General features: G+C 43.7%; 1 protein-coding gene and 1 long non-coding RNA gene across 2 annotated transcripts; both read left to right on the top strand.

The window, feature by feature from the left end:
- Positions 1–1710: 1710 nt before the first annotated feature.
- On the top strand, positions 1711–25642 carry LOC127918318 (GPI transamidase component PIG-S-like). Its single transcript, XM_052501630.1, has 9 exons — positions 1711–1715; positions 1787–1980; positions 2102–2193; positions 3966–4206; positions 17215–17472; positions 17811–17956; positions 22816–22921; positions 23128–23318; positions 23475–25642. The coding sequence occupies exons 1-9, from the start codon at positions 1711–1713 to the stop codon at positions 23751–23753; spliced, it is 1512 nt and encodes a 503-aa protein (XP_052357590.1). The 3' UTR covers positions 23754–25642.
- On the top strand, positions 4213–5093 carry LOC127918317 (uncharacterized). The gene is made up of 3 exons (XR_008099766.1): positions 4213–4480; positions 4514–4691; positions 4781–5093. It is a non-coding gene; the product is annotated as an uncharacterized LOC127918317 (long non-coding RNA).

The raw sequence follows: 25642 nt of genomic DNA, 5'->3' as shown, positions 1-25642 counted from the left end.
CCACTCAGACAGGAGCCAATCAGACAGGTGTCTTAGACTGATGGACTGTGCCATCCCCACGGCCTCCAGAATGGATCAGTCCACTCAGACAGGAGCCAATCAGACAGGTCTCTTAGACTGATGGACTGTGCCATCCCCACGGCCTCCAGAATGGATCAGTCCACTCAGACAGGAGCCAATCAGACAGGTGTCTTAGACTGATGGACTGTGCCATCCCCACGGCCTCCAGAATGGATCAGTCCACTCAGACAGGAGCCAATCAGACAGGTGTCTTAGACTGATGGACTGTGCCATCCCCACGGCCTCCAGAATGGATCAGTCCACTCAGACAGGAGCCAGTCAGACAGGTGTCTTAGACTGATGGACTGTGCCATCCCCACGGCCTCCAGAATGGATCAGTCCACTCAGACAGGAGCCAATCAGACAGGTGTCTTAGACTGATGGACTGTGCCATCCCCACGGCCTCCAGAATGGATCAGTCCACTCAGACAGGAGCCAATCAGACAGGTGTCTTAGACTGATGGACTGTGCCATCCCCACGGCCTCCAGAATGGATCAGTCCACTCAGACAGGAGCCAATCAGACAGGTGTCTTAGACTGATGGACTGTGCCATCCCCACGGCCTCCAGAATGGATCAGTCCACTCAGACAGGAGCCAATCAGACAGGTGTCTTAGACTGATGGACTGTGCCATCCCCACGGCCTCCAGAATGGATCAGTCCACTCAGACAGGAGCCAATCAGACAGGTGTCTTAGACTGATGGACTGTGCCATCCCCACGGCCTCCAGAATGGATCAGTCCACTCAGACAGGAGCCAATCAGACAGGTGTCTTAGACTGATGGACTGTGCCATCCCCACGGCCTCCAGAATGGATCAGTCCACTCAGACAGGAGCCAGTCAGACAGGTGTCTTAGACTGATGGACTGTGCCATCCCCACGGCCTCCAGAATGGATCAGTCCACTCAGACAGGAGCCAATCAGACAGGTGTCTTAGACTGATGGACTGTGCCATCCCCACGGCCTCCAGAATGGATCAGTCCACTCAGACAGGAGCCAATCAGACAGGTGTCTTAGACTGATGGACTGTGCCATCCCCACGGCCTCCAGAATGGATCAGTCCACTCAGACAGGAGCCAATCAGACAGGTGTCTTAGACTGATGGACTGTGCCATCCCCACGGCCTCCAGAATGGATCAGTCCACTCAGACAGGAGCCAATCAGACAGGTGTCTTAGACTGATGGACTGTGCCATCCCCACGGCCTCCAGAATGGATCAGTCCACTCAGACAGGAGCCAATCAGACAGGTGTCTTAGACTGATGGACTGTGCCATCCCCACGGCCTCCAGAATGGATCAGTCCACTCAGACAGGAGCCAATCAGACAGGTGTCTTAGACTGATGGACTGTGCCATCCCCACGGCCTCCAGAATGGATCAGTCCACTCAGACAGGAGCCAATCAGACAGGTGTCTTAGACTGATGGACTGTGCCATCCCCACGGCCTCCAGAATGGATCAGTCCACTCAGACAGGAGCCAATCAGACAGGTGTCTTAGACTGATGGACTGTGCCATCCCCACGGCCTCCAGAATGGATCAGTCCACTCAGACAGGAGCCAATCAGACAGGTGTCTTGTACACCATTATTTGTTTTGCTACTGCCTGACTAAAGAAATCTGTCAACCAACAGCCGCTCAACCAAACAATCAATATGGGGTCAGCCCTACTAAATATTAACATCTCTCCGTCTCTCCCCCGCTCTCTCCCCCGCTCTCTGTCCCTCCCTCTGTCCCACCCTCTGTCCCTCCCTCTGTCCCTCCCTCTGTCCCTCCCTCTGTCTCTCCCTCTCTCTCCCTTGCCTCCCCTCTTTCCCATATCCGCCCCCCTCCAGAGACCACAGTGTTGAGTTACAGGTATGAGACTAGATACAGGACAGCTACCATCATGGAGGAAGATGCTCTGAACCAGCCCACTGCAGCAGGTCAGTGGCTGCCTCAGCCAATCAGCTGCATTTCATCAGATCAAGAATAAAAACTGTCATTATTTATCATCTCTCTCTCCTCCTCACACTCATCTCGCTCTCTCGGTCCCCACCCCCGCAGAGACTGATCAGTCTCTTCATCTGCTCAGTGAGAGCCCCTGTGGCTCCGTGGTCATCTATGTGGTCCCAGAATCCTCCACACTGCTACCTGAGGTGAGAACACAAATACACGTAATATTTGATTATCTTGAATGTGTGTTTGTCTATAATATTGCGTGTGTATGTGTGTTTTATATACACTACCAGTCAAAAGTTACCTACTTATTCCAGGGTTTTTCTTTATTTTTATATTATTTTCTACATTGTAGAATAATAGTGAAGACATCAAAACTATGAAATAACACATATGGAATCATGTAGTAACCAAAAAAATGTTAAACAAATAAATATATTTTATATGTGAGATTCTTCAAAGTAGCCACCCTTTGCCTTGATGACAGCTTTCCACACTCTTGGCATTCTCTCAACCAGCTTCATGAGGTAGTCACCTGGAATGCATTTCAGTAAACAGGTGTGCCTTGTTAAAAGTGAATTTGTGGAATTTCTTTCGTTAATGAATTTGGGGTGGTATAATGAATACAGCATTATTTGGTAAAAGACCCAGTCCATATTATGGCAAGAACAGCTCAAATAAGCAAAGAGAAACGACAGTCCATCATTACTTTAAGACATGAAGGCCAATCAATATAGAACATTTCAATAACTTTGAACAGTTCTTCAGGTGCAGTTGCAAAAACCATCAAGCGCTGTGATGAAACTGTCTCTCATGAGGACCGTCACAGGAAAGGAAGACCCAGAGTTACCTCTGCTGCAGAGGATACGTTCATTAGAGTTAACTGTCTCTCATGAGGACCGCCACAGGAAAGGAAGACCAAGAATTACCTCTGCTGCAGAGGATACGTTCATTAGAGTTAACAGCCCAAATAAATGCTTCACAGAATTCAAGTAACAGACACATCTCAACTAGAGTTCGACCGATTAATCGGAATGGAACAGTGGGTTAACTGCCTTGTTCAGGGGCAAAACGACAGATTTTCACCTTGTCAGCTCAGGGGATTCGTTCTTGCAACCTTAACTAGTCCAACGCAATAACGATCTGCCTTTCTCTCGATGCACTCCACAGGGAGTTACGCAAATGCAGTAAGCCAAGGTAAGTTGCTAGCTAGCATTAAACTTATCTTATAAAAACAATCAATCATAATCACTAGTTAACTACACATGGTTGATGATATTATCTAGCGTGTCCTGCGTTGCATATAATCTGACTGAGCATATAAGTATCTAAGTATCTGACTGAGCGGTGGTAGGCAGAAGCAGGCGCGTAAACATTCATTCAAACAGCACTTTCGTGTGTTTTGCCAGCAGCGCTTCGTTGTGCGTCAAGCATTGTGCTGTTTATGACTTCAAGCTTATCAACTCCCGAGATGAGGCTGGTGTAACCGATGTGAAATGGCTGGCTAGTTAGCGCGCGCTAATTGTCGTTGTGTTGCTGATTCAAGCCCAGGTAGGAGCGAGGAGAGGGACGGAAGCTATACTGTTACACTGGCAATACGAAAGTGCCTTAAGGTTAATGAAATACAAATGGTATAGAGGGAAATAGTCCTATAATTCCTATAATAACTACAACCTAAAACTTCTTACCTGGGAATATTGAAGACTCATGTTAAAAGGAACCACCAGCTTTCATATGTTCTCATGTTCTGAGCAAGGAACTGAAACGTTAGCTTTCTTACATGGCACATATTGCACTTTTACTTTCTTCTCCAACACTTTGTTTTTGCATTATTTAAACCAAATTGAACATGTTTCATTATTTATTTGAGGCTAAATTGATTTTATTGATGCATTATATTAAGTTAAAATACGTGTTTTACCTTTAACTAGGCAAGTCAGTTAAGAACTCATTCCTATCATTCTTGTTCCAGGGTGTGAGTGTGTACGTGGGTCAGAGGCGGACGGCGCTGTTGCGTGCCGGGAGGCCAATGAGAGTGGGCGTCGGCCTGAAGGAGGTGCTAGCCCACCTGGAGACCCAGGTACAACAGGTTCTCAAGGTCATGTCATTCAGCCACAGTGACATCACCGCTGCCCTTAGCGACCGCGTCCGCCTCGACTACAGTAGCAGGGAGGGTCTGGCCGACAGCATGAGAGCCTTCAAGTCCAGCCCAGGTTAGTCCTAACCCCTAGTTAACCCTAGTCCAGGTTAGTCCTACTCTAACCCCTAGTTAACCCTAGCCCAGGTTAGTCCTAACCCCTAGTTAACTCTAGCCCAGGTTAGTCCTAACCCCTAGTTAACCCTAGTCCAGGTTAGTCCTACTCTAACCCCTAGTTAACCCTAGCCCAGGTTAGTCCTAACCCCTAGTTAACTCTAGCCCAGGTTAGTCCTAACCCCTAGTTAACCCTAGTCCAGGTTAGTCCCAACCCCTAGTTAACCCTAGTCCAGGTTAGTCCCAACCCCTAGTTAACCCTAGTTCAGGTTAGTCCCAACCCCTAGTTAACCCTAGTCCAGGTTAGTCCCAACCCCTAGTTAACCCTAGTCCAGGTTAGTCCCAACCCCTAGTTAACCCTAGTCCAGGTTAGTCCCAACCCCTAGTCCAGGTTAGTCCCAACCCCTAGTCCAGGTTAGTCCCAACCCCTAGTTGACCCTAGTCCAGGTTAGTCCCAACCCCTAGTTAACCCTAGTCCAGGTTAGTCCCAACCCCTAGTTAACCCTAGTCCAGGTTAGTCCCAACCCCTAGTCCAGGTTAGTCCCAACCCCTAGTTGACCCTAGTCCAGGTTAGTCCCAACCCCTAGTTGACCCTAGTCCAGGTTAGTCCCAACCCCTAGTTGACCCTAGTCCAGGTTAGTCCCAACCCCTAGTTGACCCTAGTCCAGGTTAGTCCCAACCCCTAGTTGACCCTAGTCCAGGTTAGTCGGTGTGCTCCAACTTCATAGGATAATAAATCCTCTAGCTGCTGGGACATTAGTGTCAGGTGTGTTTCTATTCTAACTCCCACAGAAGAGAGGAGGTCCTCCTATGGGACTTGTCCGACTGGGCAGAACTGATTATCTGTTTCCAGTGTGCCCGTGGAGAGGGGATTCTTTCTCCAAACCGGTCCGCCCAAATGCAAATGATTGTGTAGCAATAGACTTCATTTATTTTATCGCCCAATCCCCACCTTTATCATAGAATCGGGTGGCCCAACCCCCCACCTTTATCATAGAATCGGGCGGCCCAACCCCCACCTTTATCATAGAATCGGGTGGCCCAACCCCCACCTTTATCATAGAATCGGGCGGCCCAACCCCCACCTTTGTCATAGAATCGGGCGGCCCAACCCCCACCTTTATCATAGAATCGGGCGGCCCAACCCCCACCTTTATCATAGAATCGGGCGGCCCAACCCCCACCTTTATCATAGAATCGGGCGGCCCAACCCCCACCTTTATCATAGAATCGGGCGGCCCAACCCCCACCTTTATCATAGAATCGGGTGGCCCAACCCCCACCTTTATCATAGAATCGGGCGGCCCAACCCCCACCTTTGTCATAGAATCGGGCGGCCCAACCCCCACCTTTATCATAGAATCGGGCGGCCCAACCCCCACCTTTATCATAGAATCGGGCGGCCCAACCCCACCTTTATCATAGAATCGGGCGGCCCAACCCCCCACCTTTATCATAGAATCGGGCGGCCCAACCCCCACCTTTATCATAGAATCGGGCGGCCCAACCCCCACCTTTATCATAGAATCGGGCGGCCCAACCCCCACCTTTATCATAGAATCGGGCGGCCCAACCCCCACCTTTATCATAGAATCGGGCGGCCCAACCCCACCTTTATCATAGAATCGGGCGGCCCAACCCCCACCTTTATCATAGAATCGGGCGGCCCAACCCCCACCTTTATCATAGAATCGGGCGGCCCAACCCCCACCTTTATCATCCCAGCACATGACTAAAGAATCAGGTGATGCTTAGAAATCATTAGAGAGCAACTTGGAACTTGGTAGGGTTCAGCCTTCCATGAAGATCAGTAACTGGGTCTGGTTTGGTAGGGTCCAGCCTTCCATGAAGATCAGTAACTGGGTCTGGTTTGGTAGGGTCCAGCCTTCCATGAAGATCAGTAACTGGGTCTGGTTTTGGTAGGGTCCAGCCTTCCATGAAGATCAGTAACTGGGTCTGGTTTGGTAGGGTCCAGCCTTCCATGAAGATCAGTAACTGGGTCTGGTTTGGTAGGGTCCAGCCTTCCATGAAGATCAGTAACTGGGTCTGGTTTGGTAGGGTCCAGCCTTCCATGAAGATCAGTAACTGGGTCTGGTTTGGTAGGGTCCAGCCTTCCATGAAGATCAGAAACTGGGTTTGGTTTGGTAGGGTCCGGCCTTCCCTGAAGATCAGTAACTGGGTCTGGTTTGGTAGGGTCCAGCCTTCCATGAAGATCAGAAACTGGGTTTGGTTTGGTAGGGTCCAGCCTTCCATTAAGATCAGAAACTGTGTTTGGTTTGGTAGGGTCCAGCCTTCCATGAAGATCAGTAACTGGGTCTGGTTTGGTAGGGTCCAGCCTTCCATGAAGATCAGTAACTGGGTCTGGTTTGGTAGGGTCCAGCCTTCCATGAAGATCAGAAACTGGGTTTGGTTTGGTAGGGTCCAGCCTTCCATTAAGATCAGTAACTGGGTCTGGTTTGGTAGGGTCCAGCCTTCCATTAAGATCAGAAACTGGGTTTGGTTTGGTAGGGTCCAGCCTTCCATTAAGATCAGTAACTGGGTCTGGTTTGGTAGGGTCCAGCCTTCCATTAAGATCAGAAACTGTGTTTGGTTTGGTAGGGTCCAGCCTTCCATGAAGATCAGTAACTGGGTCTGGTTTGGTAGGGTCCAGCCTTCCATGAAGATCAGTAACTGGGTCTGGTTTGGTAGGGTCCAGCCTTCCATGAAGATCAGTAACTGTGTTTGGTTTGGTAGGGTCCAGCCTTCCATGAAGATCAGTAACTGTGTTTGGTTTGGTAGGGTCCAGCCTTCCATGAAGATCAGAAACTGGGTCTGGTTTGGTAGGGTCCAGCCTTCCATTAAGATCAGTAACTGGGTCTGGTTTGGTAGGGTCCAGCCTTCCATTAAGATCAGAAACTGTGTTTGGTTTGGTAGGGTCCAGCCTTCCATGAAGATCAGTAACTGGGTCTGGTTTGGTAGGGTCCAGCCTTCCATGAAGATCAGTAACTGGGTCTGGTTTGGTAGGGTCCAGCCTTCCATGAAGATCAGTAACTGTGTTTGGTTTGGTAGGGTCCAGCCTTCCATGAAGATCAGTAACTGTGTTTGGTTTGGTAGGGTCCAGCCTTCCATGAAGATCAGAAACTGGGTCTGGTTTGGTAGGGTCCAGCCTTCCATGAAGATCAGTAACTGGGTCTGGTTTGGTAGGGTCCAGCCTTCCATGAAGATCAGAAACTGGGTTTGGTTTGGTAGGGTCCAGCCTTCCATGAAGATCAGTAACTGGGTCTGGTTTGGTAGGGTCCAGCCTTCCATGAAGATCAGAAACTGGGTTTGGTTTGGTAGGGTCCAGCCTTCCATGAAGATCAGTAACTGGGTCTGGTTTGGTAGGGTCCAGCCTTCCATGAAGATCAGTAACTGGGTGTGATTTGGTAGGGTCCAGCCTTCCATGAAGATCAGAAACTGGGTCTGGTTTGGTAGGGTCCAGCCTTCCATGAAGATCAGTAACTGGGTGTGATTTGGTAGGGTCCAGCCTTCCATGAAGATCAGAAACTGGGTTTGGTTTGGTAGGGTCCAGCCTTCCATGAAGATCAGTAACTGGGTTTGGTAGGGTCCAGCCTTCCATGAAGATCAGAAACTGGGTCTGGTTTTGGTAGGGTCCAGCCTTCCATGAAGATCAGAAACTGGGTTTGGTTTGGTAGGGTCCAGCCTTCCATTAAGATCAGTAACTGGGTCTGGTTTTGGTAGGGTCCAGCCTTCCATGAAGATCAGAAACTGCGTTTGGTTTGGTAGGGTCCAGCCTTCCATGAAGATCAGAAACTGGGTGTGATTTGGTAGGGTCCAGCCTTCCATGAAGATCAGTAACTGGGTCTGGTTTGGTAGGGTCCAGCCTTCCATGAAGATCAGAAACTGGGTCTGGTTTGGTAGGGTCCAGCCTTCCATGAAGATCAGAAACTGGGTCTGGTTTGGTAGGGTCCAGCCTTCCATGAAGATCAGAAACTGGGTCTGGTTTGGTAGGGTCCAGCCTTCCATGAAGATCAGTAACTGGGTGTGATTTGGTAGGGTCCAGCCTTCCATGAAGATCAGAAACTGGGTTTGGTTTGGTAGGGTCCAGCCTTCCATGAAGATCAGTAACTGGGTTTGGTAGGGTCCAGCCTTCCATGAAGATCAGAAACTGGGTCTGGTTTTGGTAGGGTCCAGCCTTCCATGAAGATCAGAAACTGGGTTTGGTTTGGTAGGGTCCAGCCTTCCATTAAGATCAGTAACTGGGTCTGGTTTTGGTAGGGTCCAGCCTTCCATGAAGATCAGAAACTGTGTTTGGTTTGGTAGGGTCCAGCCTTCCATGAAGATCAGAAACTGGGTGATTTGGTAGGGTCCAGCCTTCCATGAAGATCAGTAACTGGGTCTGGTTTGGTAGGGTCCAGCCTTCCATGAAGATCAGAAACTGGGTTTGGTTTGGTAGGGTCCAGCCTTCCATTAAGATCAGTAACTGGGTCTGGTTTTGGTAGGGTCCAGCCTTCCATGAAGATCAGAAACTGCGTTTGGTTTGGTAGGGTCCAGCCTTCCATGAAGATCAGAAACTGGGTGTGATTTGGTAGGGTCCAGCCTTCCATGAAGATCAGTAACTGGGTCTGGTTTGGTAGGGTCCAGCCTTCCATGAAGATCAGAAACTGGGTCTGGTTTGGTAGGGTCCAGCCTTCCATGAAGATCAGAAACTGGGTCTGGTTTGGTAGGGTCCAGCCTTCCATGAAGATCAGAAACTGGGTCTGGTTTGGTAGGGTCCAGCCTTCCATGAAGATCAGTAACTGGGTGTGATTTGGTAGGGTCCAGCCTTCCATGAAGATCAGAAACTGGGTTTGGTTTGGTAGGGTCCAGCCTTCCACGAAGATCAGTAACTGGGTTTGGTAGGGTCCAGCCTTCCATGAAGATCAGAAACTGGGTCTGGTTTTGGTAGGGTCCAGCCTTCCATGAAGATCAGAAACTGGGTTTGGTTTGGTAGGGTCCAGCCTTCCATTAAGATCAGTAACTGGGTCTGGTTTTGGTAGGGTCCAGCCTTCCATGAAGATCAGAAACTGTGTTTGGTTTGGTAGGGTCCAGCCTTCCATGAAGATCAGAAACTGGGTGTGATTTGGTAGGGTCCAGCCTTCCATGAAGATCAGTAACTGGGTCTGGTTTGGTAGGGTCCAGCCTTCCATGAAGATCAGAAACTGGGTCTGGTTTGGTAGGGTCCAGCCTTCCATGAAGATCAGTAACTGGGTCTGGTTTGGTAGGGTCCAGCCTTCCATGAAGATCAGTAACTGTGTCTGGTTTGGTAGGGTCCAGCCTTCCATGAAGATCAGAAACTGGGTCTGGTTTGGTAGGGTCCAGCCTTCCATGAAGATCAGTAACTGTGTCTGGTTTGGTAGGGTCCAGCCTTCCATGAAGATCAGTAACTGGGTCTGGTTTGGTCTTAAACATACAGGTGTGGTAACACGTTATGCCAAGATCAAAAGAGCTCTCTGAGGTCCTCAGAAGGAAGGTGGTTGAGTCTGGGAGGAGTTTCAGAGACATCTCCAAGCAATTTGAGGTCAATCATTCCAGTGTCTGAGTGATAATTTATAGATGGATAAAATTCCACACCACTGGCAGTCTGGAAGTCCCACCAAATTCAGCCCGAGAGCTGACCGAAAGATGCAAAGGAAATCTCCAAGAACCCCAGGGCAACATCAAGGGATCTACAGGCATCTCTCTGGCCACAATCGATGTTGAACTGCATGAGTCAACAATGGTCAGGAAGGAAGAAGCTTCTGCTCTCAAAAAAATAATATAAATTCACGACTGTAGTTTGCCAGACAACAACTGAGTGAAGAAAAAATGTGCTCTGGACAGATGAGTCAAAGGTGGAGTTGTTTGGCCACAATGCCAGAAGTCATGTTTGCTTAAAACAAAACACTGCCTTTAAACAGAAGAACCTCACACCAACAATAGAGCATGCTGCCTCAGGGCCTGGCCAGCTTGCCACCATTGAGTCAATCGTCAATCCACATTGTACCAGAGAATACAGGAAGAGAATGTGAGGCCATCTGTCAAAAAGCTGAACCCAAAATGGATCTTGCAACAGGAGAATTGTCTAAAACACAGGAGCAAATCCACAACAGAATGTCTCAAAAAGAAGTGGAGGGTTGTGGAATGGCCGAGTCCAAGCCCACATCTCAGTCCTGTGGAAACAAAGGGTTGAAGGAGGAGCTTGTGTAGATGGAACAATGATTCTCAGTGGTGTAGATGGTACAATGATTCTCAGTGGTTTAGATGGAACAATGATCCTCAGTGGTGTAGATGGAACAATGATTCTCAGTGGTTTAGATGGAACAATGATCCTCAGTGGTGTAGATGGAACAATGATTCTCAGTGGTTTAGATGGTACAATGATCCTCAGTGGTTTAGATGGAACAATGATCCTCAGTGGTTTAGATGGAACAATGATCCTCAGTGGTGTAGATGGAACAATGATTCTCAGTGGTTTAGATGGAACAATGATTCTCAGGGGTGTAGATGGAACAATGATTCTCAGTGGTTTAGATGGAACAATGATTCTCAGTGGTTTAGATGGAACAATGATTCTCAGTGGTGTAGATGGAACAATGATTCTCAGTGGTTTAGATGGAACAATGATTCAGTGGTTTAGATGGAACAATGATTCTCAGTGGTTTAGATGGAACAATGATTCTCAGTGGTTTAGATGGAACAATGATTCAGTGGTGTAGATGGAACAATGATTCTCAGTGGTTTAGATGGAACAATGATTCTCAGTGGTGTAGATGGAACAATGATTCTCAGTGGTTTAGATGGAACAATGATTCTCAGGGGTGTAGATGGAACAATGATTCTCAGTGGTGTAGATGGAACAATGATTCTCAGTGGTTTAGATGGAACAATGATTCTCAGTGGTTTAGATGGAACAATGATCCTCAGTGGTGTAGATGGAACAATGATTCTTAGTGGTTTAGATGGAACAATGATTCTCAGTGGTTTAGATGGAACAATGATTCTCAGGGGTGTAGATGGAACAATGATTCTCAGTGGTTTAGATGGAACAATGATTCTCAGTGGTTTAGATGGAACAATGATCCTCAGTGGTGTAGATGGAACAATGATTCTCAGTGGTTTAGATGGAACAATGATTCTCAGTGGTTTAGATGGAACAATGATTCTCAGGGGTGTAGATGGAACAATGATTCTCAGTGGTTTAGATGGAACAATGATTCTCAGTGGTTTAGATGGAACAATGATTCTCAGTGGTTTAGATGGAACAATGATTCTCAGTGGTTTAGATGGAACAATGATTCTCAGTGGTTTAGATGGAACAATGATTCTCAGTGGTGTAGATGGAACAATGATTCTCAGGGGTGTAGATGGAACAATGATTCTCAGTGGTGTAGATGGAACAATAATTCTCAGGGGTGTAGATGGAACAATGATTCTCATTGGTTTAGATGGAACAATGATTCTCAGTGGTGTAGATGGAACAATGATTCTCAGTGGTGTAGATGGAACAATGATTCTCAGGGGTGTAGATGGAACAATGATTCTCATTGGTTTAGATGGAACAATGATTCATTGGTTTAGATGGAACAATGATTGTCAGGGGTGTAGATGGAACAATGATTCTCAGTGGTGTAGATGGAACAATGATTCTCAGTGGTGTAGATGGAACAATGATTCTCAGTGGTGTAGATGGAACAATGATTCTCAGTGGTTTAGATGAAACAATGATTCTCAGTGGTTTAGATGGAACAATGATTCTCAGTGGTTTAGATGGAACAATGATTCTCAGTGGTTTAGATGGAACAATGATTCTCAGTGGTTTAGATGGAACAATGATTCTCAGGGGTGTAGATGGAACAATGATTCTCAGTGGTTTAGATGGAACAATGATTCTCAGTGGTTTAGATGGAACAATGATTCTCAGTGGTTTAGATGGAACAATGATTCTCAGTGGTGTAGATGGTATAATGATTCTCAGTGGTTTAGATGGAACAATGATTCTCAGTGGTTTAGATGGAACAATGAATCTCAGTGGTGTAGATGGAACAATGATTCTCAGTGGTTTAGATGGAACAATGATTCTCAGTGGTGTAGATGGAACAATGATTCATTGGTTTAGATGGAACAATGATTCTCAGTGGTGTAGATGGAACAATGATTCTCAGTGGTGTAGATGGAACAATGATTCAGTGGTGTAGATGGAACAATGATTCTCAGTGGTGTAGATGGAACAATGATTCTCAGTGGTTTAGATGGAACAATGATTCTCAGTGGTTTAGATGGAACAATGATTCTCAGTGGTGTAGATGGAACAAAGATTCTCAGGGGTGTAGATGGAACAATGATTCTCAGTGGTGTAGATGGAACAATAATTCTCAGGGGTGTAGATGGAACAATGATTCTCATTGGTTTAGATGGAACAATGATTCTCAGGGGTGTAGATGGAACAATGATTCTCAGTGGTGTAGATGGAACAATGATTCTCAGGGGTGTAGATGGAACAATGATTCTCATTGGTTTAGATGGAACAATGATTCATTGGTTTAGATGGAACAATGATTGTCAGGGGTGTAGATGGAACAATGATTCTCAGTGGTGTAGATGGAACAATGATTCTCAGTGGTTTAGATGGAACAATGATTCTCAGTGGTGTAGATGGAACAATGATTCTCAGTGGTGTAGATGGAACAATGATTCTCAGTGGTTTAGATGGAACAATGATTCTCAGTGGTTTAGATGGAACAATGATTCTCAGGGGTGTAGATGGAACAATGATTCTCAGGGGTGTAGATGGAACAATGATTCTCAGTGGTTTAGATGGAACAATGATTCTCAGTGGTTTAGATGGAACAATGATTCTCAGTGGTGTAGATGGAACAATGATTCTCAGTGGTTTAGATGGAACAATGATTCTCAGTGGTTTAGATGGAACAATGATTCTCAGTGGTTTAGATGGAACAATGATTCTCAGTGGTTTAGATGGAACAATGATTCTCAGTGGTGTAGATGGAACAATGATTCTCAGTGGTTTAGATGGACCAATGATTCTCAGTGGTTTAGATGGAACAATGATTCTCAGTGGTTTAGATGGACCAATGATTCTCAGTGGTTTAGATGGAACAATGATTCTCAGGGGTGTAGATGGAACAATGATTCTCAGTGGTTTAGATGGAACAATGATTCATTGGTTTAGATGGAACAATGATTCAGTGGTTTAGATGGAACAATGATTCTCAGGGGTTTAGATGGAACAATGATTCTCAAGGGTTTAGATGGAACAATGATTCTCAGGGGTGTAGATGGAACAATGATTCTCAAGGGTTTAGATGGAACAATGATTCTCAGGGGTGTAGATGGAACAATGATTCTCAGTGGTTTAGATGGAACAATGATTCATTGGTTTAGATGGAACAATGATCCTCAGTGGTTTAGATGGAACAATGATTGTCAGGGGTGTAGATGGAACAATGATTCTCAGTGGTTTAGATGGACCAATGATTCTCAGTGGTTTAGATGGAACAATGATTCTCAGTGGTTTAGATGGAACAATGATTCTCAGTGGTGTAGATGGAACAATGATTCTCAGTGGTTTAGATGGAACAATGATTCTCAGTGGTTTAGATGGAACAATGATTCTCAGTGGTTTAGATGGAACAATGATTCTCAGTGGTTTAGATGGAACAATGATTCTCAGTGGTGTAGATGGAACAATGATTCTCAGTGGTTTAGATGGACCAATGATACTCAGTGGTTTAGATGGAACAATGATTCTCAGTGGTTTAGATGGACCAATGATTCTCAGTGGTTTAGATGGACCAATGATTCTCAGTGGTTTAGATGGAACAATGATTCTCAGGGGTGTAGATGGAACAATGATTCTCAGTGGTTTAGATGGAACAATGATTCATTGGTTTAGATGGAACAATGATTCAGTGGTTTAGATGGAACAATGATTCTCAGGGGTTTAGATGGAACAATGATTCTCAAGGGTTTAGATGGAACAATGATTCTCAGGGGTGTAGATGGAACAATGATTCTCAAGGGTTTAGATGGAACAATGATTCTCAGGGGTGTAGATGGAACAATGATTCTCAGTGGTTTAGATGGAACAATGATTCATTGGTTTAGATGGAACAATGATCCTCAGTGGTTTAGATGGAACAATGATTGTCAGGGGTGTAGATGGAACAATGATTCTCAGTGGTTTAGATGGAACAATGATTCTCAGTGGTTTAGATGGAACAATGATTCTCAGGGGTGTAGATGGAACAATGATTCTCAGGGGTGTAGATGGAACAATGATCCTCAGTGGTTTAGATGGAACAATGATCCTCAGGGGTGTAGATGGAACAATGATTCTCAGGGGTGTAGATGGAACAATGATCCTCAGTGGTTTAGATGGCACAATGATTCTCAGGGGTGTAGATGGAACAATGATTCTCAGTGGTTTAGATGGAACAATGATTCTCAGTGGTTTAGATGGAACAATGATTCTCAGTGGTGTAGATGGAACAATGATTCTCAGGGGTGTAGATGGAACAATGATTCTCAGTGGTGTAGATGGAACAATAATTCTCAGGGGTGTAGATGGAACAATGATTCTCATTGGTTTAGATGGAACAATGATTCTCAGTGGTGTAGATGGAACAATGATTCTCAGTGGTGTAGATGGAACAATGATTCTCAGGGGTGTAGATGGAACAATGATTCTCATTGGTTTAGATGGAACAATGATTCATTGGTTTAGATGGAACAATGATTGTCAGGGGTGTAGATGGAACAATGATTCTCAGTGGTGTAGATGGAACAATGATTCTCAGTGGTGTAGATGGAACAATGATTCTCAGTGGTGTAGATGGAACAATGATTCTCAGTGGTTTAGATGAAACAATGATTCTCAGTGGTTTAGATGGAACAATGATTCTCAGTGGTTTAGATGGAACAATGATTCTCAGTGGTTTAGATGGAACAATGATTCTCAGTGGTTTAGATGGAACAATGATTCTCAGGGGTGTAGATGGAACAATGATTCTCAGTGGTTTAGATGGAACAATGATTCTCAGTGGTTTAGATGGAACAATGATTCTCAGTGGTTTAGATGGAACAATGATTCTCAGTGGTGTAGATGGTATAATGATTCTCAGTGGTTTAGATGGAACAATGATTCTCAGTGGTTTAGATGGAACAATGAATCTCAGTGGTGTAGATGGAACAATGATTCTCAGTGGTTTAGATGGAACAATGATTCTCAGTGGTGTAGATGGAACAATGATTCATTGGTTTAGATGGAACAATGATTCTCAGTGGTGTAGATGGAACAATGATTCTCAGTGGTGTAGATGGAACAATGATTCAGTGGTGTAGATGGAACAATGATTCTCAGTGGTGTAGATGGAACAATGATTCTCAGTGGTTTAGATGGAACAATGATTCTCAGTGGTTTAGATGGAACAATGATTCTCAGTGGTGTAGATGGAACAATGATTCTCAGGGGTGTAGATGGAACAATGATTCTCAGTGGTGTAGATGGAACAATAATTCTCAGGGGTGTAGATGGAACAATGATTCTCATTGGTTTAGATGGAACAATGATTCTCAGTGGTGTAGATGGAACAATGATTCTCAGTGGTGTAGATGGAACAATGATTCTCAGGGTGTAGATGGAACAATGATTCTCATTGGTTTAGATGGAACAATGATTCATTGGTTTAGATGGAACAATGATTGTCAGGGGTGTAGATGGAACAATGATTCTCAGTGGTGTAGATGGAACAATGATTCTCAGTGGTGTAGATGGAACAATGATTCTCAGTGGTGTAGATGGAACAATGATTCTCAGTGGTTTAGATGGAACAATGATTCTCAGTGGTTTAGATGGAACAATGATTCTCAGGGGTGTAGATGGAACAATGATTCTCAGGGGTGTAGATGGAACAATGATTCTCAGTGGTTTAGATGGAACAATGATTCTCAGTGGTTTAGATGGAACAATGATTCTCAGTGGTGTAGATGGAACAATGATTCTCAGTGGTTTAGATGGAACAATGATTCTCAGTGGTTTAGATGGAACAATGATTCTCAGTGGTTTAGATGGAACAATGATTCTCAGTGGTTTAGATGGAACAATGATTCTCAGTGGTGTAGATGGAACAATGATTCTCAGTGGTTTAGATGGACCAATGATTCTCAGTGGTTTAGATGGAACAATGATTCTCAGTGGTTTAGATGGACCAATGATTCTCAGTGGTTTAGATGGAACAATGATTCTCAGGGGTGTAGATGGAACAATGATTCTCAGTGGTTTAGATGGAACAATGATTCATTGGTTTAGATGGAACAATGATTCAGTGGTTTAGATGGAACAATGATTCTCAGGGGTTTAGATGGAACAATGATTCTCAAGGGTTTAGATGGAACAATGATTCTCAGGGGTGTAGATGGAACAATGATTCTCAAGGGTTTAGATGGAACAATGATTCTCAGGGGTGTAGATGGAACAATGATTCTCAGTGGTTTAGATGGAACAATGATTCATTGGTTTAGATGGAACAATGATCCTCAGTGGTTTAGATGGAACAATGATTGTCAGGGGTGTAGATGGAACAATGATTCTCAGTGGTTTAGATGGAACAATGATTCTCAGTGGTTTAGATGGAACAATGATTCTCAGGGGTGTAGATGGAACAATGATTCTCAGGGGTGTAGATGGAACAATGATCATCAGTGGTTTAGATGGAACAATGATCCTCAGGGGTGTAGATGGAACAATGATTCTCAGGGGTGTAGATGGAACAATGATCCTCAGTGGTTTAGATGGCACAATGATTCTCAGGGGTGTAGATGGAACAATGATTCTCAGTGGTTTAGATGGAACAATGATTCTCAGTGGTTTAGATGGAACAATGATTCTCAGGGGTGTAGATGGTACAATGATTCTCCATTTTCTCTCTCTTTCTCTTCTCCCCCCCTGCAGGTTATGAAATAACCTTCAGCCTGTTGAACCCTGACCCTAAGTCTCACCATCTGCACTGGGACATAGAGGCAGCAGTCCAGAGTTATATCCAGCCTCTCCTGTCGAAGCTGGCCCCGGTGGCCGACTTCAGTCTGGACTCACAGATCCTCTACTACGCTGTCCTTGGGGTCAACCCACGTTTTGATCCCTCACTCAACGCCTACACACTCAACGCTGACAGCCTGTCTCACGTCATTAACCCCGTAGAGGCCAGGCTGGGTGAGAACACCCATTGTATATACGCTCACATTCAGCTAATCCTATGTACGGTGCATCCAGAACGTGTTCAGACCCCTTGACTTATTCCACATGTTGTTATATTTACAGCCTCAGTTTTACTCGAGGCACACAACGCAGTGTAGGCATAGCCTATAGGCCTAGCATTTTATAAATGTTATATATAATTAATTGGGGTTCACAGTGCAGACTGAACCGAGGTCCCAATATCGAGAACGGTTACAGTAATTTCACGTGTGTGTGTGTGTGTGTGTGTGTGTGTGTGTGTGTGTGTGTGTGTGTGTGTGTGTGTGTGTGTGTGTGTGTGTGTGTGTGTCCAGGCTCTAGCGCTGCATCATCCAACCCTGTCCTGAACTTCCTGCTGTACGTTCCAGACGCACGTCACTCCCCCCTCTACATCACCGACCACCGCAAATACACTGTTGTCTCCAACGCCTTCAGCTCCCCGCGCTGGGGAGGCATCATGGTAACACACATACTCTCTCATACACACACACATACTCTGAGTGAATACATGTTAGAATCACCTTTGGCAGCGATTACAGCTGTGAGTCTTTCTGGGTCAGTCTCTAAGAGCTGTGAGTCTTTCTGGGTCAGTCCCTAAGAGCTGTGAGTCTTTCTGGGTCAGTCCCTAAGAGCTGAGAGTCTTTCTGGGTAAGGCCCTAAGAGCTGAGAGTCTTTCTGGGTAAGGCCCTAAGAGCTGAGAGTCTTTCTGGGTAAGGCCCTAAGAGCTGCGAGTCTTTGTGGGTAAGGCCCTAAGAGCTGCGAGTCTTTGGGTAAGGCCCTAAGAGCTGCGAGTCTTTGTGGGTAAGGCCCTAAGAGCTGCGAGTCTTTGGGTAAGGCCCTAAGAGCTGCGAGTCTTTGTGGGTAAGGCCCTAAGAGCTGCGAGTCTTTGGGTAAGGCCCTAAGAGCTGCGAGTCTTTGTGGGTAAGGCCCTAAGAGCTGCGAGTCTTTATGGGTAAGGCCCTAAGAGCTGCGAGTCTTTGTGGGTAAGGCCCTAAGAGCGTTCCACTCCTGGATTGTATAACATTTGCCCATTTATTCTTTAAATAATGATTCCAGCTCTGTCAAATTGGTTGTTGGTCATGGCTAGACAACCATTTTCAAGTCTTCCCATAGATTTTCAAGCAGATTTAAGTCAAAACTGTAACTCAGCCACTCCATGTATTTTTCATCTTGGTAAGCAACTCCAGTGTATATTTGTCCTTGTGTTTTAGGTTATTGTCCTGTTGAAATGTGGATTAATCTCCCAGTGTCTGATGGAAAGCAGACTCAACCAGGTTTTCCTCTATGCCTGTGCTTACCTCCATTCCATAAAAAAAAATTTGTCATGGAAAAACTCCCCAGTCCTTATTGATGACGAGCATACCCATAACATGATGCAGCCACCACTATGCTTCAAAATATGGAGAGTGGTACTCAGTAATGTGTTGGATTGTCCCCAGACATAACACTCGGTGTTCAGGATTAAAAAGTGAAGTGCTTTGCCACATTTTCTGCAGTATTACTTTAGTTCCTTATTGTAATATTTGGCATATTTTGGAAGATATTTATTCTGTACAGGCTTCCTTCTTTTCACTCTGTCATTTAGGTTAGTATTGTGGAGTAACTACAGTGTTGTTGATCCATCCTCAGTTAGTATTGTGGAGTAACTACAATGCTGTTGATCCATCCTCACAGCCAATAAACTCAGTTTTAAAGTCACCGTTGGCCTCATGGTGAAATCCCTGAGTGGTTTCCTTCCTCTCCGGCAACTGAGTTGGGAAGGACTCCTGTATCTTTATAGTGACTGGGTGTAGTGATACATTATCCAAAGTGTAATGAATGACTTCACCATGCTCAAAGGGATGTTCAATGTCTACCAGTTGGTGTTGGAAAACCTCCCTGGTCTTTGTGGTCGAATCCGTGCTTGAAATTCATAGCTCAACTGAGCCCTACCTAGAAATGATCTGTAGTCATTCAAACATCATGTTAAACACGATTTAGTCCAATTCACTCCATAACTCATTTATGCGTGTCATAACCAAGGGGTTGAATACTTATTGACTCAGCACATTTCAGCTTTTCATTTCCACTTTGTCATTCTGGGGTATTGTGTGTGTGTATAGAGGCCAGTGACACAACATCTCAATATAATCCATGTTAAATTCATTATGGGGTATTTAATCCATGTTACATTCATTATGGGGTATGTAATCCATGTTACATTCATTATGGGGTATGTAATCCATGTTACATTCATTATGGGGTATGTAATCCATGTTACATTCATTATGGGGTATGTAATCCATGTTACATTCATTATGGGGTATGTAATCCATGTTACATTCATTATGGGGTATTTAATCCATGTTCAATTCATTATGGGGTATTTAATCCATGTTCAATTCATTATGGGGTATTTAATCCATGTTACATTCATTATGGGGTATGTAATCCATGTTACATTCATTATGGGGTATGTAATCCATGTTACATTCATTATGGGGTATGTAATCCATGTTACATTCATTATGGGGTATTTAATCCATGTTCAATTCATTATGGGGTATTTAATCCATGTTCAATTCATTATGGGGTATTTAATCCATGTTACATTCATTATGGGGTATTTAATCCATGTTACATTCATTATGGGGTATTTAATCCATGTTACATTCATTATGGAGTATGTAATCCATGTTACATTCATTATGGGGTATTTAATCCATGTTACATTCATTATGGGGTATGTAATCCATGTTACATTCATTATGGGGTATGTAATCCATGTTACATTCATTATGGGGTATTTAATCCATGTTACATTCATTATGGGGTATGTAATCCGTGTTACATTCATTATGGGGTATTTAATCCATGTTACATTCATTATGGGGTATGTAATCCGTGTTACATTCATTATGGGGTATTTAATCCATGTTACATTCATTATGGGGTATGTAATCCATGTTACATTCATTATGGGGTATGTAATCCATGTTACATTCATTATGGGGTATGTAATCCATGTTACATTCATTATGGGGTATTTAATCCATGTTACATTCATTATGGGGTATGTAATCCATGTTACATTCATTATGGGGTATTTAATCCATGTTACATTCATTATGGGGTATGTAATCCATGTTACATTCATTATGGGGTATGTAATCCATGTTACATTCATTATGGGGTATGTAATCCATGTTACATTCATTATGGGGTATGTAATCCATGTTACATTCATTATGGGGTATGTAATCCATGTTACATTCATTATGGGGTATTTAATCCATGTTACATTCATTATGGGGTATGTAATCCATGTTACATTCATTATGGGGTATTTAATCCATGTTACATTCATTATGGGGTATGTAATCCATGTTATATTCATTATGGGGTATTTAATCCATGTTACATTCATTATGGGGTATGTAATCCATGTTACATTCATTATGGGGTATTTAATCCATGTTACATTCATTATGGGGTATTTAATCCATGTTATATTCATTATGGGGTATTTAATCCATGTTATATTCATTATGGGGTATTTAATCCATGTTATATTCATTATGGGGTATTTAATCCATGTTACATTCATTATGGGGTATTTAATCCATGTTACATACATTATGGGGTATTTAATCCATGTTACATTCATTATGGGGTATGTAATCCATGTTACATTCATTATGGGGTATTTAATCCATGTTAAATTCATTATGGGGTATTTAATCCATGTTCAATTCATTATGGGGTATTTAATCCATGTTACATTCATTATGGGGTATTTAATCCATGTTACATTCATTATGGGGTATTTAATCCATGTTACATTCATTATGGGGTATTTAATCCATGTTCAATTCATTATGGGGTATTTAATCCATGTTACATTCATTATGGGGTATTTAATCCATGTTAAATTCATTATGGGGTATTTAATCCATGTTACATTCATTATGGGGTATTTAATCCATGTTAAATTCATTATGGGGTATGTAATCCATGTTAAATTCATTATGGGGTATGTAATCCATGTTAAATTCATTATGGGGTATGTAATCCATGTTAAATTCATTATGGGGTATGTAATCCATGTTAAATTCATTATGGGGTATGTAATCCATGTTACATTCATTATGGGGTATTTAATCCATGTTACATTCATTATGGGGTATGTAATCCATGTTCAATTCATTATGGGGTATGTAATCCATGTTACATTCATTATGGGGTATTTAATCCATGTTACATTCATTATGGGGTATGTAATCCATGTTACATTCATTATGGGGTATGTAATCCATGTTACATTCATTATGGGGTATTTAATCCATGTTACATTCATTATGGGGTATTTAATCCATGTTCAATTCATTATGGGGTAGTTAATCCATGTTACATTCATTATGGGGTATTTAATCCATGTTAAATGCATTATGGGGTATTTAATCCATGTTAAATTCATTATGGGGTATTTAATCCATGTTCAATTCATTATGGGGTATTTAATCCATGTTAAATTCATTATGGGGTATTTAATCCATGTTAAATTCATTATGGGGTAGTTAATCCATGTTACATTCATTATGGGGTATGTAATCCATGTTACATTCATTATGGGGTATTTAATCCATGTTAAATTCATTATGGGGTATGTAATCCATGTTAAATTCATTATGGGGTATTTAATCCATGTTCAATTCATTATGGGGTATGTAATCCGTGTTAAATTCATTATGGGGTATTTAATCCATGTTACATTCATTATGGGGTATGTAATCCGTGTTACATTCATTATGGGGTATGTAATCCGTGTTACATTCATTATGGGGTATTTAATCCATGTTACATTCATTATGGGGTATGTAATCCATGTTAAATTCATTATGGGGTATTTAATCCATGTTACATTCATTATGGGGTATGTAATCCGTGTTACATTCATTATGGGGTATGTAATCCATGTTACATTCATTATGGGGTATGTAATCCATGTTACATTCATTATGGGGTATTTAATCCATGTTATATTCATTATGGGGTATTTAATCCATGTTATATTCATTATGGGGTATTTAATCCATGTTATATTCATTATGGGGTATTTAATCCATGTTACATTCATTATGGGGTATTTAATCCATGTTATATTCATTAAGGGGTATTTAATCCATGTTACATTCATTATGGGGTATTTAATCCATGTTCCATTCAGGCTGTAACACAACAACATGTGGAAGGGTGTGAATACTTTGTGAAGGGAGTGTACATCATGTACTCAACACACAATGTCCTGTGAAGAAGGTGTGTCATTCTCCCTCTCTCTAGGTGTATAATGTCAATGGGACAGAGCTTCCTGTTCACATCAACATAGACATGACCAGAGTGATGGGAGTCTTCCTGGCACAGCTACGGTCAGTACTGGCGTGTTTGAGTAAGGCCACGTCCAAGTGGCGTGTTGATTTTGATCCGTGTTTTCCAGTCTTCATTGGGAGACGGACGTTGGCGGTCAGTGGAGATGACGCACCCATACAGTTTCCATCCACTGACGACACGTTCAGATGGACCAAAATGAATCCGTTCCAACTTGGTGTCCATTGTCCCCTCTGTCTCTCCCTCAGGCTGATGCTGAGTGTCCAGTCGTCAACCCCTCCCCTGGCTTCCTGGTTGGCCCGTGTGGCCCAGCGGGATTGGCTGACTGGGAGTTGGATCGCCTCCTGTGGAGTCGCAGTGTCGAGAACGTTGCCACGGCAACGACAACTATCACCTCATTGGCCCAGCTGCTGGACCAGATAGGAAACATCGTCATCAACGACAACATCGCAGAACAGGTGTGTGTGTGTGTGTGTGTGTGTGTGTGTGTGTGTGTGTGTGTGTGTGTGTGTGTGTGTGTGTGTGTGTGTGTGTGTGTGTGAGAGAAATAGTAGTCTTGTCGTGCTATCGTCATGGTCTCTAACTGGTGATTGGCTGTTGTTCCTGTCCGTCAGGTGTCAGCAGCAGTTGCCTCTCTCCAGTTGGCTGTGGGTCAGTTGGAGGCGGGGAACCTGGGCTTGGCCCTGCAGTACAGTAAGGAAGCTATCCTCCATTCAGAACGAGCCTTCTTCGACCCCTCCCTCCTCCACCTCCTCTATTTCCCTGACGATCAGAAGTTTGCCATCTACATCCCTCTCTTCCTGCCCATGTGTGTCCCCATCCTGCTCTCACTGCTCAAGATGGCCGCCGAGGCCCGCCAGAGGCGAAGGGAGAGACAGGACAAGAAGGAGTGAGATGGAAGTTATTAAGATGGAGAGATCGACCGATGAACGGGCACACGCACAGTTGGTTCACTGATCAACAAAGTGTTTAAAGGAAACTGTCTGGACTCAGAAATTATGTTAAGACCATTAGAAATACATGGAGCCGTATTGATCAAACTTCTCACAATAGGAGTGTTTATTTAGGATCAGTTTTGCCTTTCAGAACACAATGAATAAGATTACATGGACAGGGGGACCTGATCCTAGATCAACACTCCTCTGATTACATGGACAGGGGAACCTGATCCTAGATCAACACTCCTCTGATTACATAGACAGGGGGACCTGATCCTAGATCAACACTCCTCTGATTATATAGACAGGGGGACCTGATCCAAGATCAACACTCCTCTGATTACATGGACAGGGGAACCTGATCCTAGATCAACACTCCTCTGATTACATAGACAGGGGGACCTGATCCTAGATCAACAATCTTCTGATTATATAGACAGGGGGACCTGATCCTAGATCAACACTCCTCTGATTACATGGACAGGGGGACCTGATCCAAGATCAACACTCTTCTGACTATATAGACAGGGGGACCTGATCCTAGATCAACACTCCTCTGATTACGGGGCGGCAGGGTAGCCTAATGGTTCGAGCATTGGACTAGCAACCGGAAGGTTGCAAGTTCAAACCCTTGAGCTGACAAGGTACAAATCTGTCGTTCTGCCCCTGAACAGGCAGTTAACCCACTGTTCCTAGGCCGTCATTGAAAATAAGAATTTGTTCTTAACTGATTTGCCTAGTTAAATAAAGGTAAAATAAATAAAAAATTACATGGACAGGGGGACCTGATCCAAGATCAACGCTCTTCTGATTATATAGACAGGGGACCTGATCCTAGATCAACACTCCTCTGATTATATAGACAGGGGGACCTGATCCTAGATCAACACTCCTCTGATTATATAGACAGGGGGACCTGATCCTAGATCAACACTCCTCTGATTACATAGACAGGGGGACCTGATCCTAGATCAACACTCCTCTGATTATATAGACAGGGGGACCTGATCCTAGATCAACACTCCTCTGATTATATAGACAGGGGGACCTGATCCTAGATCAACACTCCTCTGATTATATAGACAGGGGGACCTGAATTATTTTCCAATCGTTCCGTTCCGAGCAGAACCCATTCCGGTGTTCCGAGCAGAAGAAAGTTACTGTTTTATATAGTGGCTTTTCGTTATTTAAAAAAAACTGAAATCAATATCGTTTTAACATTTAGAGTTAAATAAATGTATTCCCCCAATTAGCACCAATGTGTTTAGGCTATTACTAGCATTATAACTTCACCTAATTACAGAATTGTATACTAGACATAAGGGATATTTTGGGGGAAAAAAGTTATTAACCGGTAATCAAGATTTGAAAATAACGGTTCTGTTCCCGGAACACTAGAGATCCCTTTCGTTCCCGGTTCTGATTTCGTTCCTCGGAAAATGTTTTTGAGTTCTGTTCCCTGAACCGGTTCCAACCTCTGACTGAGATACTTGATACATATGCGGCCCCTGAAAACCAGGCGTTTGCTGTAGTCTGAAACCACTGGTGGCAGGGGGTTGATGCCATCACCGTGGCGATGTGGAAATGTTTTTAGTTGTCTTTTATTTGCCTGATGTCTGATCTGGAAGCAACAGGTCTGTCTTTCACTGTAGCAACAAAGTTTAGATTGTTTGTTTTATTTATGTTGGGAATGATGCTTTACTTACGCTCTGTCAATTATTGTACGAGAGGGACTCGTACGATCAACTGGGAATTCATTGATTTGGGGAAGGACTTTGTCTATCTTTTTGTTTGTTTTATGCTTTGTGCATGTTTATGACAATATAAAAAAAATCTAAAGCCGG

The sequence above is a fragment of the Oncorhynchus keta genome, unplaced genomic scaffold (assembly GCF_023373465.1).
Source record: "Oncorhynchus keta strain PuntledgeMale-10-30-2019 unplaced genomic scaffold, Oket_V2 Un_contig_13998_pilon_pilon, whole genome shotgun sequence".
NCBI lineage: Eukaryota > Metazoa > Chordata > Actinopteri > Salmoniformes > Salmonidae > Oncorhynchus > Oncorhynchus keta.
Note: the sequence above shows the minus strand (reverse complement) of the source record. Positions and strands in the feature narration are given on the sequence as shown.